The sequence below is a fragment of the Xenopus tropicalis genome, chromosome 4, assembly GCF_000004195.4.
Source record: "Xenopus tropicalis strain Nigerian chromosome 4, UCB_Xtro_10.0, whole genome shotgun sequence".
Taxonomy (NCBI): domain Eukaryota; kingdom Metazoa; phylum Chordata; class Amphibia; order Anura; family Pipidae; genus Xenopus; species Xenopus tropicalis.
Genome location: NC_030680.2, coordinates 123,055,004 through 123,069,119, shown reverse-complemented (window position 1 = coordinate 123,069,119; position 14,116 = coordinate 123,055,004). Strand labels below are relative to the sequence as shown.

The 14,116-nt window shown below is 41.2% G+C and overlaps 1 protein-coding gene across 2 annotated transcripts in view; it reads left to right on the top strand.

Moving 5' to 3' along the window:
* Nucleotides 1-3,102: 3,102 nt before the first annotated feature.
* The window catches only part of cyth4 (cytohesin 4), a 37,411-nt gene continuing 26,397 nt past the window's right edge, over nucleotides 3,103-14,116 (top strand). The window contains exon 1 of one of the 2 annotated variants that reach the window (XM_031901090.1): nucleotides 3,103-3,215. Coding sequence is in view for 1 of the 2 variants with exons in the window: in XM_002934217.4 (XP_002934263.1) it covers nucleotides 12,722-12,791 (70 nt within the window). In the remaining variant the exon portion in view is untranslated. Of the gene's footprint in view, nucleotides 3,216-12,204; nucleotides 12,792-14,116 lie in introns of those variants that run through there. The other variant, XM_002934217.4, reaches the window with a different exon arrangement.

Here is a 14,116-nt window from a genome sequence, read left to right as displayed (position 1 = left end):
CCGGCGCTTTCGTAAAGTTATCGTAAGTTTTGCGACTTTTTCGGAGCTTTCGTACCGTTATCGTAAGTTTTGCGACTTTTTCGGAGCATTCGTACCGTTATCGTAAGTTTTGCTACTTTTTCGGAGCATTCGTACCGTTATCGTAAGTTTTGCGACTTTTTCGGAGCTTTCGTAACGTTATCGTAAGTTTTGCGACTTTTTCGGAGCTTTCGTAACGTTATCGTAAGTTTTGCGACTTTTTCGGAGCATTCGTACCGTTATCGTAAGTTTTGCGACTTTTTCGGAGCATTCGTACCGTTATCGTAAGTTTTGCGACTTTTTCGGAGCATTCGTACCGTTATCGTAAGTTTTGCGATTTTTTCGGTGCCGGCGAACCCAAATTGCGAACATCACGAAAAGTTCGCGAATTTGCGGACTTGCGAACACCCGATGTTCGCGCGAATTAGTTCGCCGGCGAACAGTTCGCTACATCTCTACCACACAATAGAGCAATAGTTATTGCTACTTTTTATTGCTTATCTTTTTATTCAGGGCTCTCCTATTCATATTCCTGTCTTTCATTTAAACCACTGCCTGGTTGCTAGTGTAAACTGGACCCTAGCAACCAGATTGCTCCTAAAATTCCAAACTGGAGAGCTGCTAAACAAGCTAAAGCTAAGCTAAATTTACACAAAAGCCACAAACAATGAAAAATGAAGACCAATTGCAAATTGGCTCAGAACAGCACTCTTCACATCATACTAAAAGTTAAAGGTGAACAACAAAGGTTTAACACAGTCAAAAAAAGTAAATGGGATCCCAGTGCCATTATATTATATCAATGTTGTTTTCCTTCCAGTACTGACCGCTATTTTACTTTCCATCATCACCGATGGAACACTATTTCATGAAATTGGTCATTGTATCAAGCCCCCAAAAATATCAAACTTTATCCAAAAATAGAATTCAGTTCTCTTCTGATGCTTTATATATAAAACATACAAATGTCAAAAAAATCCCCACCTCCAAATACTTCCTCTTATACCTCCAGTGTGGGCAACTGTGTGTGTCCCTTCAGGATTCATTACTGCTGCCTTAATTATATATACTGTATCTATAAGGCCAAGTTGTGCTCACCTATAAATTATGAAAGGGGTTGTGTACCTTTAAATTATAATGATGTAGAAAGTGATAATTTGGGACAATCTGCAGTTGGTCTTTTATTACTTGTGGTTTTTGAATTATTTAACCTTTTGATCAGCAGCTCTCCAGTTTGGAATTTCAGCAGCAATCTGGTTGCTAGGGTACTAATTTCCCTAGCAACCAAGCAGTGGTTTGAATGAAGTCTGGATTCTGAAGTCTGGAGAGCCCTGAATAAAAAGAGAAGCAATAAAAAAGTAACAATAACAATATCATCGTAGTCTCAAAGTGCAAGCTGAAAACTATAAACAATCAGAAGGGAAGGGCAAATGATTAGTGATGAGCGAATTTTTTACACCAGACATGGATTTGCAGCAAATTTCCGCATTTCACCATTGACGAATTGTTTCACGAAACTTCCATAAAAATTCGCCATGGAAAAATCCGGTGCACGGAATTTTCTTGTGACGCGGCCACGTAAAAAAGGTGCGGCTGCGTCAAGATTGGGCGTGGTCACGTCAAAAAATAGACTTGGGTGACAAAAAAGATGCAGGCGACCACAAAAAATTGTGCGACATATGCATTTCGTGATTTTTTCGCCGTTTTGCAAATTTTCTTGCAGACAGATTCGCTTGTCACTACAAATGATTCAAAAATGATAAAAAAAAATTAAAAAAAGACTAATTGAAAGGTTGCTATGAATTGGCCATTCTGTAAGACACTAAAGGTGAACTGCTCCTTTAACATTAGCAGCTTGCAATGTAATGATCTTCATTAGAAAGGCCGTACATTGCTAATCGGTGTTGCAGACCTGCTTGCAGTTACAGATGACATGTTTCTGGGGTTTTGTTGATGCAAAATAAACTTTGCATGCAGTGCAGGAAGTGCATTTTCTGACTGCAGGAGTGCTAACAAGTGGGACTGTCACCATGTCTCATAGCCTAAAGGGGAACTTAAAGTAAACATAATTGTAATAACATGGTTTGGAGCAGTTACCTAAGCCCAGCCCCCTGTTCTCCTGCTAATCTGGCTGGCTACTTTAAGACTCAGCCTTCAGCCTGCATACTCCAAGTCCCACAATTCCCTGCACAAGTCAAATAAAATCTCAATAAGCAAAGGACCATCACAGTGCATTGCATTGTGGGTTATGTAGTCCCTGCATGCTGTCTGTAAGCTGTGGAGAAGTTGTTATAATATATAACATCAATGTTTTAGTCCCTACCACATCCCCAATTGTGATATGCAGAAATGGGATTTGAGAAAGGGGGAGCGCGCTGGAAATGTTAAGATGCTTTTGCAATATATTCTTTTCAAAGGATTGGTTTAAAGACTTCCCATTAATAATTTGATAGATTCCATGAATAATTAGTGTTCTGCGCTACATCCAGCAGAGGGCACTATAACACCACATCATGCAGGCATACTGCCAGCAAGCCCTTATGGCATTTATTGGCAGGGTAATAGAACTGGACCTTTATTCTATGAGGTAAAGATGTTGGGGAGGAATGTCCTGAAATGGTTTTGCCCTGAGCACTTTTCTGACATTTTGATACTTTAAATAATGAAGAGCACATTTGGCACCTTTTTTTACAGCTTTTCAATTTATTTGTGTTTATTTGTGCAACCCCCAGAGTCAAGATACTGGATTAAACCCCTCAGCCATGCTTTGTGCTGGGGCTGATACTGGAATTTATTCAGTAGACCAAGGAAATCAGTTTTTCATGTCTATCCGGGATAACCAATTAGTCCTCTTATTGGTCTGGGACCCACAGGATAAATGAACTGTTTATGCAAGGGAAAAATATTAGGCTTGCCATTAATATACTGAATATCTGATAAATAAAACAAAGGGAAGCTGGAAATGGGTGGGGTTATAGGCGGAAGAAGTGGGCGGCCTGTGGTTATACAGTGTGATCGGCAGCGGAAAGGGAAGGATTTATATGGTATTACAACATTTCCTCAAGTACATTGCTGGTACATTGCCAGTGCCGGCCCTAGGGGGTGATTGGCCAGTCAAATACCGGCCAGGTGGCAACCCTATACAGTGGCCTTCCGGCAATTGACAGAATCCCCAGAATGCCAGACCTGATCAGGGGGTGAGTTCATGAGTAATTCCAATTACTGTAACGGAACATCAGATGAGAGGAGGGGTTTGTTTGTTTGTGGCTATGTTTCCAAGTGATAATCATTATTCCTGCGATGGAACAGTCCAGGTGATTTCCCATTTGATCTCCATTTGATCTTCCCATTTGATCTCCAGCTTTTGGCAGAGAGCCCAGAAATCTTAACGAGCCTCACCTGCACTAAGATTCATTGTCTCTCACATTTAATTAAATAAGTAGCTTTTGGCAGAGAGCCCAGAAAGTTAACAAGCCCCCCCCCGCACTGAGATACAATTGTAACTAATAAGCTAAACAGGTCTCTTGGGGGAACTGAGACTCGCAGATTAAAGGCCAATTTCACCTTTCTCAGCAAAACTGTAATAACACATAAAACAGGACCCCAAAACCCCCAGAAATGTGTTCAAACTTTAAATAACCTGCCAAAACTGTCCAATGGGAGTGGCATTTAGGGGGTATGGTAGCAAAAAAATGGGTGTGGTCAAAATTATTTTTGTCCCTCTTTCCATTTTTAAAATGTTGGGTGGTATGATCTTAACCTTCACCTTTAAGTAAACTTGGTATGTTCCAGAATGACACATTCCTAGCCAATTTGCAATTGGTTCTCATGATGATTTTTAATAGTTTTTGAAATATTTGCCTTTCTCTTCTGCCTCTTTTCAGCTTTCAAAATGGGGTTCACATTGTTATTGTGACATTTGTTTCCATGCAGACCCTCTTCCACTTACATTGCTCTCATTCCCAGCCAGTTATAGCTGCTGTAATACCAAACTGAAGAGCTGCTGAGCAGAAAGCTAAATAACTGAAAAACCATGAAAAATAAAAAATGAAGACCAATTGCAAATTATCTTAGAATATTCATGTCTATATCATGCCAAAAGTTAATTTAAAGGTGAACTACCCTTTTAACTTTTACTATGTTACAAAATATCCTATTCTTGGCAACATTTCAATGGCTTTGTGAGACTACCGTTTTCTTGCTATTTGTTACTTATTATTGATGTTTGTATTCAGGCCCTCTGCTATTCATATTCCAGTCTCGCATTCAAAACACTGCTTGGTTGCTAGGGTAAATCGGACCCTAGTGATCAGATTGCTGCTGACATTTCAACCTGGAAAGCTGCTGAACAAAACACTAAATAGTTGAAAAAATAAAAAATGAAAACCAGTTGCAAAATGTATCTTAATTATAGTAAACATGAATTCAAAGGTGAACTACCCCTTTAAAGAGACAGGTACATTTTGTTAACACCATTAGGGCACAGAGAGACCCACACACCCATGAGATGTGACCTACAGATTTAAATCTGCATACTCTCTCTTTCTAGAAAATATATCTATTATTTGTATAAATACTAAGCTACAAGAATTAATCACACCACTATATTTCCCCCTTATATGAAAAACCTGCCTTCTGTCAGTTTCCCTCCTGTAAGTGCCGGCGTTGAACCCGGGGCAGGATTGCGGCACTGCCCAGTCTTACTGATTTACATTAAACTGCGTTTAGCATGTGCGCATTTGCTGAGATCCCTCTGCCACAGACTGGATATTAGATAGATAGATAGATAGATAGATAGATAGATAGATAGATAGATAGATAGATTGATGATAGATAGATATAGATAGATAGATAGATAGATAGATAGATAGATAGATGATAGATAGCTAGATAGTTGGATAGATAGATAGATAGATAGATAGATAGATGATAGATAGATAGATAGATAGATAGATAGATAGATAGATAGTTGGATAGATAGATAGATAGATGATAGATAGATAGATAGATGATAGATAGATAGATGATAGATAGCTAGATAGTTGGATAGATAGATAGATGATAGATAGATAGATAGATAGATAGATAGATAATAGATAGCTAGATAGTTGGATAGATAGATAGCTAGATAGTTGGATAGATAGATAGATAGATAGATAGATAGATAGATGATAGATAGATGATAGATAGATAGATAGTTGGATAGATAGATAGCTAGATAGATAGATAGATAGATAGATAGATAGATAGATGATAGATAGCTAGATAGTTGGATAGATAGATAGATAGATGATAGATAGATAGATAGATAGATGATAGATAGATAGATAGATAGATGATAGATAGATAGATAGATAGATAGATAGATAGATGATAGATAGATAGATAGATAGATAGATAGATAGTTGGATAGATAGATAGATAGATAGTTGGATAGATAGATAGATAGATAGATAGATGATAGATAGATAGTTGGATAGATAGATAGATAGATAGATAGTTGGATAGATAGATAAATAGATAAATTTCACATGCTGTGAGCAATCCCAACTGTCTACCCTATTTATCATGGAGATTCCTTGCCTGCTGCCTCTCTCCCTGTAACTCTATACATCACTGAAAGAAGGGGAACTGGTAATTATATTTTCCAACTGAGGGCCCCAACTTTGCCCTGGGCCCCCTATTTCCGTTGGAATGCAAATAAAAAGTGGAACTCTTTTGCCTGGGATAACCCCATTTCCTCTCAGTGCTTCCCTATCAAACTACTCATCTGGGCTCATGACTCTGAATCCAACCAACCAAAAAAAGATCATCTTAAATATGATAAAAAAATATAAGCAAAAAATTAAGGCGGAATAAGATAACAAGAGATCCAAGATGAAATCTATACATAAGGAAAACAGAATGTCAGATATGATTAAAAATGTCTTTTCTACCTGGTGAGGACTGTGATACTATGAAATGAATAATATCTTACCGCTTCACTGTCCTTACCCCCCCCCCCCCCGTCCCGTCTGCCCCCTTCTGAGAAATGCACCACATACCTGCTCTCACCTTTAGGTTTTCTTGTAGTGTGCTCCAATGGGCCCTACTGGGGGTAGTGGGCCTGGGTGCAATCACTGCTGCCCCAGTAGTTACGCTGCCGGGGTCCCCTATATAAATATCAGTGGAACAAGTAATCCGTATTTACACTTCTCTAAAGAAGTGATTCTAAAAGTGAGAGGCTCCCCAACAATGCTGGCAGGGCCAATTGGACACCTAGTTGCAACTAAGTCTTTATATCAAACATATAATATTACAACCCCCATCACTTTAATTGTGACTTCAGTCATGATGTTTGCATTGGTTATATCCAAACCAGTCTGGTTTTGGTGGAAAAGCAGTTGCTTAGTATTTCTACACAAAAAGGGCATTTCTAGACTGGAGTGCAGGAAAAGGTGATGTACCGTGTTAGCCAGTCAAAATGTTTACAGGGTAACCCTTTTGAAATAAAAAATAACAAAAGTGGTATAAAGGTGATACCTTTATTGGCTAAGATAATCATAGAACATTCTAGTTCCTTTTTCAAGCTGATTACAAAGAAGCTGTGGTGCTCGCTGATATATATACAACATTCAGCTCATAGATCAAATAACCAGAAAAAAAGGAATATCTGTGTGGAAGGTGTTGACAAAGTCATATAAACGGGAGGGGGCTGCAAGGGACAAATAGATACAAACAGATAAGGTACAGGATAATGTCACTTTGATCCACATTAATCCCTCATTCTATATCCAGTGCTCCTGCCTTAATACCCCAGCTTGGGTGGAGCAAGAGTGTGTTCAGGGCACAATGAGGCCTGGTAATGTGTTAAACTGTGGAGCAGAGTCTGAATAAGGTTACATGGGGCCCTAGGCTGGTTAGTACCTTGGGGCCCCCACCTTGCCTAATGAACAAGGAGGTACTGCTGTGTACAAGTGCCAGCACCAGCCGAGTGGCCCGTCTCTCCTTCTCCATCTCCCTCATAAATGGTCGGGCTCTAAATAAAGCGGTGTGTTTGGAATGCATCTGCAACATTCATTTCAATTTCTAGGCCCCTTATGTGGGCAAGGTCTCTGTGGGTGTCATCTCTGGTAATATGATAAAAATAAAGGCAAGTCGCAGGTTTTTTTGGGCAGGGCCCCCTTAACGTTTGTAAGTATGCAAAATCAGTACAGTGGAGAGTTTGTAAGTGAATAAATAACATTTATGATAATTTGATTCTCAATAAAGTAATGGAGAGTGGAGCAAGGCCACTATGGAGGACAGTTGGAAACCTGGTAGCTAATAATAAATAAATACATAAACAGCAGCATCTAGCTCAGAAAACTAACGAAAATAAAGGTAACAACATGGAGTTTAAAGGCTGATACTCTGGAACCATATGGATCTCCACTGGCATCAAAAAGATCTTTTCCAGAGAAGAAAAACTCTCATGGCTTATGTAATTAAGTAAAATTCAAAATAGGTCTAGTCAGCTATAGCAACCATGCAATCAGCTGATAGTATTTACTGGTCACCTGGTTAATACAGACATATAAACTGTTCTAATTTTGGACCCCTTCCCCCGGCCTCCCATCACCCTATGTTATTCCTCTAATTTTCCAGTTTGTCCAGTGAGAATGGGCGGAGGCACAGTAGGCATTTAGCGATGCCAACCTAACTTACTATGTTACTATATCTAAGGTTAAATGGAGCCATTTCTGCAGAGATCTTACTGGCATGTCTGGGGTTAATGAAGTGCACATTGGGCTTTTCTGCATCAATCTTAAGGTGGCTACACACGTGGCGATCTGCGATCTTTCGTGCGACCATCGGTCACACGAAAGATCGTCAGATCCGCCACTAACCTTCAGGGCTGAAACGGCAGATAAGGAGGTAGAAACAATAGGATTTCTACCTCCTTCTCCCAATTCAGCCCTGATGGCAGATTTTGCTCAGGCGCCTTCTATGGCGCCCCATCAAAATCTTTTGACCTGGCAGATCGGCGAGTCGACCGATATCAGCAGTTCCTGCGATACCGGTCGACTCGCCGACTTGCCATACACGCACCGAATATCGTACGAAATGAGGTTTCATACGATATTATCGGTGCGTGTATGGCCAGCTTTACTTTCACGTCTGGGGTTAGTGGAGTATTCATTGGTCAGTTCTGCAGTGATATTCCTGGCAGCAAGGAAGTGCTTATTGGGCTTTGGGTAATGATCTTAAGGGCAGGGAGATGAGTGTGGGCAGTCTAAAATTTTCACCATGAGCTGACATTTCCCTCTAAGTCTTGTCCAGATGCACTCAATAATAGTAACATTCTACAATCAAAAAATGGAGAGAGGCAAAGCAAAAATAACTGCAGAAGTGCATTTAGTTGCAGGGATTGGGTGGATTGATGGTGGGCATACGGCAGATTAGGAGACCCAGAGGCAGAGTTTTGTTACAGATCTCTAAACCCAGCAGGTAATTTTGACCTGAACTGCCCTAGGAAAAACCTTGCTGTGTGGATCAAGACTGGATGGCAGATGGCAACCCTATTTATACTAATCTAAATGGTGTGCACTAATGGATACAGGCATATAGATACAGCAGCTGGTATGAAGGCTAGTGCTTTCTGTAGATGCCTCCCAGTACCATGCTTATTATGGATGGGATGGTTGGAGGCCAGGTGCATGCCCTGTGGCCCCTGTGCCCTGCAAGAAATGAAGCGCTCTGTACATGCAACAGTGATGCATCAGTAGGACTAGTGGCCAAGGCAAGGAACCATGCTCTGAGGAGGGTAGCTTTAATGTTATAGGGATGCTGTGCAGCAGCTCTGTTGGATAAATACAAGCTAAAAAGAGAATTACAGAAATGTATGCAAAATAGTTTTAGTTTTTTGATTACTGTGCATTGTTACAATCTGTTTTCTCCCATGAATATGTAGTAACCTCATTGCATCTAATGGGCTGGGTGGGCTTTATTATGATAACAGGTAAAATATGGCTGAAAGCAGCTATGAAAAACACTGAGATAAACCAGGGCCTCAGCTTCCAGTTGTTTTAATGTAGCTGTGTTACTGGCTTTTTAAATACTTTTTATAATCAGTGCTCTCAGTGTAAGTGTTTATAAAGCTACGTGGGATATTTAACAGATTTCTTTAACAATCAGAGATAACAGTTATAGATTAATCGAATTGAAGGGTTTCATTTTTCAAAGAATCGTATTCATAGCAACAGCACTTCAGGTGTCTCAGAGTCTATTATCTGCCTAATGCACATTGCCAATAAAATCAATGCTTAACTTGACCTAACATGCCATCTAGTGGTAAGTTGGGGTATTTGATGCACATTTTCACCTTGAACAGTAAAACTGTTCTTTCCAGAAAATCCTTAATAGAATTGATGTCTCCTACAGTAAACTCTGTTCTCTTTATTTTACCAGCTGGGCCAATTCAGGTCTGTCAGTTTGTATATCTCCAATGATGCTCAGGCATTTGGGCATTGTTTGTGCCATATGAGATATAAATTTTAAAAAATATATAACAAGAATGCAGTCCTTTTAGACTGAATGACAGTATGGGCAGAAGCTATGGAACAACCATGCAGATATATTTCAGCAAGGTCATATAGCAAATACTGGGTCAGAGTCAATGTAGAAGTCAGGCTGATCCTACAGTGAGGGGAGGGTAAGTACTCTGAACTGACTATGTACAGTAAGTAAATAAAAGTCATTTAAACAAGGGAAGTAGGGCTGGCTGTGTCTGAAGCAGTTGGCTTAGAAGGCAGTGAGAGATTGTAATGATGACATAGTGCAGCTCTATACAGCAATCAGGTGAAAGAGTCTATGTGGAGCCAGAGGGGCAGGATTCCCCCTAGATGCAAGATCCGGTGCATGACAGCATAACTTGACTATTGCGCACTCCTTTACAGACTCATTGTACAGTTACCTTAGGTCCATTCTAACACAGCCTGGGAATTGAATGCATAGTTCTAGCTGATACTGAAGGGCATCACAACAGAATGCAAGAATTATAACCCTTAGCATTCTTCTGTGCTACAAAGTAACAGAACCCCCCCCACACACACAGCCACGCCAGTAGGTACATTCATTAAATATTGTCTTGTAGCATAAAATGTTACAGGGTTTGGCAAGGGAGCAAAGCATCTGACGCATTTGCGGTATGTCTGATGAAACTGCATCCAGTTTGCCAGAATTAACGCAACTGTGTGCACATTTCATCACATATTGGACACAATTGCATGGTGATGTCAGACTGGCGTCATTTCTGGTGTTCACTGTTTGAATGACATCTGGAACCCTGGAGCTAGCGCCTGTTCGGGAGGTGGCAGTAGCTCCAGGGTCCTGCTGAGCCCAGGGTTGCCATCAGGGGGGGAGAAGGGGTACTTACTACTTACACAATTTTACGCAACTTGTGCTAAAACTTGCGTTACTTTCAAAGAAACTTGTATAACTTACATATAAACTTCACTGACAATCAATTTTAAAGACTTTTTTATTATTACATTGTAATTCACATTAAACTGATTAAAAACACACCTGAGAATACACAACTCTCGACCCCACCTCCCCAAGTATACAGTAGGATATATTCATTACTATGGCAGTGCAGAATGTTTGGGCATAAGCATCTGTCATTGTTTGATGCAGTGTAGTTACTAATAGAAGGCCAGGGATAGCCTGTGCTGGGAATTGTAGTTCTTTAGCAGCACAGCAGCTCCTTGCAGAAAAGCATATCGTAAGTGTGGGTCCTGGGTTTATCATGGTTTCATGGGATAGAGCAGGAACTGACTGCCTTAAAGGAGAACTAAAGCCTAACTAATGAAGGAGGGCAGAAATGTTGCACATTATGTTTTGGGCTTCTGTACCAGCCCAAGGCACCCACAACCCTTTAGCAGGGAAGATCTGTGCCCCCAAAGATGCCCCAGTAGCCCCCCATCTTCTTTTCTGCTGATTCCTCCGTGCTGCTGGGGTACCCTCTCACAGTATTCTGTATATATAGAATATAAATGTCACAATATAGTAATTCATTCAGATTCATATTACATGACTGATCTGAAACCAGGGCATTTGCATCAGAATTGAATAACTTGCCCTGGGGCATCAGTTTATATGACAGACGACCCTTATTTTCTGCTTGATAATTTGCGACGACCCCTAAGCTCAGCTTTTCAGCAGCTTCTCAGAGCCCACTGAGCATGTGCAGTGTCACTGACAGTTCTAACAATTTCCAAGATGTGGAGCTCCTGGGACAACTGTAACAACCTATATTATGGCTACTATAGAGATGCTGAAACTTTAAGCCAGTGCAGTCAGTTTATTATATAAAATATGGCATTTCTAGACATATTGCTTTTTAGGGGTTAGTTCTCCTTTGAGCTGTGGGTGGGGTGCTGAGAGTTGTAGCTTTATGACATCTGGGGGAGTACAGCTTGTTTAAGGTTGGTATGGAGGCCATGGAGACTTTGATTTTGGCACTGGTCCATTGTGCTATAGATAGTACGTGCACCCTGCTTGGAAATACATATTATTTCTAGTGATCCTGCTAGTGTTCCGTGCCTCTAAGCAGCAATGCGTTGTGCAGACCTTTTTCCACTGTGACTGATGCTGTTACACAGAATTAGTAGAACTTCTCTCCCACACTGATAAGATAATAGCTTTATCTGCAAGGAACTGTCGTTTCCAGATTATAAAAAGCCAATTCACTATGTTTGGGGGCCTGTATGTCCGAGGAAACCTTCTTTATGTGAGGAATGATGTCGGGGTGCAGCAGAAATAGCATTTCCCACAATCCCCATAAGTAGGGGCCCCTTGGGGTAAAAATGTCCAACCTATGGCCCTGCAACTAGCAGTCTCCCACCCACAGCTAAAGGATGCTGAGACTTGCAGTTCAACAGCAGCTTAAGGGACACACACAAGCTGTACATCCATAGATTAGGGCCCAAGCCTTTACCGAAAGCTTGGGGCCCCTGCTTCTCCAGCCCAGCTTCATGTCCACCATTTTACCTCAGACCTCCCTTCCCCAGTGTTGCACTTGAGCTTGATGTGATAGAAAAACACGACCTGCGACCCCGCCTTGTGGTTGAGAAAAGGGGAACTTGCACGGGGGGCGGAGTGAAGCACCTAGAGATGGGTGCACATTATATTGTTACACCCACAGTATAATAACAGCAGGAGGGAGAGCCGACAAAGGAAACAAACAACAAACAATCTGAGGGGTGTCAGGAAAGTGTAACTAAGAACTGATGATTATATTTACTCTGTGGGTAGCAAGAGGCAGATTTATGAAGGACACATGTCGGCAGAGGTCCGTAGGGACTTGACCAACACCAGAGCTTTAACTGTAACAATAAGTTCTGATAGAGACTGTGCTGAATGGACTGAAGAGAAAAACACAGATGGATGAGACTTACTAGGGGCTAGGGGGAAACAACAATACCAGAATTGGCAAAGGAACATTTGGGGTGAAATAAGAAATGATCAGGATCTGGATGAAGAACGAGGCATAACAGAATAGTGACAGCAGCACTGAGCCCCAGAGTAGAACCAGAACCGAGACTGGTAGGAAGGAAACAGAGGAACAGTGATCTAAGAGGAACTATGTACATAGAGACTGGCAGGAAGAGGGGACAAAAGAGAGCTGGGTGACATAGCTAAGTTCCAGTTGTTAAGAAGCAAAGAAAGAACAAGACTTGTAATGCTGGTGCAGGAAAGCAACAGAATGGCCAAAAAAACTGAGAGAACTGGCACAGACGGGTGTTTAACAGGTCAGTACCCACAGCTGTAGTATTATACTGTGTGTGTAACAGGCAAGTACCTACAGCTATAGTATTATACTGTGTGTGTAACAGGTGAGTACCCACAGCTATAGTATTATACTGTGTGTGTAACAGGCAAGTACCCACAGCTATAGTATTATACTGTGTGTGTAACAGGCGAGTGCCCACAGCTATAGTATTATACTGTGTGTGTAACAGGCGAGTGCCCACAGCTATAGTATTATACTGTGTGTGTAACAGGCGAGTACCCACAGCTATAGTATTATACTGTGTGTGTAACAGGCAAGTACCCACAGCTATGGTATTATACTGTGTGTGTAACAGGAGAGTACCCACAGCTGTAGTATTATACTGTGTGTGTAACAGGCGAGTGCCCACAGCTATGGTATTATACTGTGTGTGTAACAGGCGAGTGCCCACAGCTATGGTATTATACTGTGTGTGTAACAGGAGAGTACCCACAGCTGTAGTATTATACTGTGTGTGTAACAGGCGAGTGCCCACAGCTATGGTATTATACTGTGTGTGTAACAAGAGAGTACCCACAGCTATAGTATTATACTGTGTGTGTAACAGGCGAGTGCCCACAGCTATAGTATTATACTGTGTGTGTAACAGGCGAGTGCCCACAGCTATAGTATTATACTGTGTGTGTAACAGGCGAGTGCCCACAGCTATAGTATTATACTGTGTGTGTAACAGGCGAGTGCCCACAGCTATAGTATTATACTGTGTGTGTAACAGGCGAGTGCCCACAGCTATAGTATTATACTGTGTGTGTAACAGGCGAGTGCCCACAGCTATAGTATTATACTGTGTGTGTAACAGTCAAGTACCCACAGCTATAGTATTATACTGTGTGTGTAACAGGCGAGTGCCCACAGCTATAGTATTATACTGTGTGTGTAACAGGCGAGTACCTACAGCTATAGTATTATACTGTGTGTGTAACAGGCGAGTGCCCACAGCTATAGTATTATACTGTGTGTGTAACAGGCGAGTGCCCACAGCTATAGTATTATACTGTGTGTGTAACAGGTGAGTCCCCAAAGCTATAGTATTATACTGTGTGTGTAACAGGCAAGTGCCCACAGCTATAGTATAGTTGCGAGTGCAACTGGCACGTGCAGCAAGCAGTTTCCATAGGAAAAGTGGTGCGACCAATAAGGTCTGCTCCATCTGTAAATCAAAGTAACAACACTCTGGCATTTATTCCATCTATTATGTGGGACATTGTAGTATTTCCAAGTCATATTCTGGTTTTTCTTTAGTGCAATTTGCCTTGCACTTCATGTGATATACAGTGAATGTAT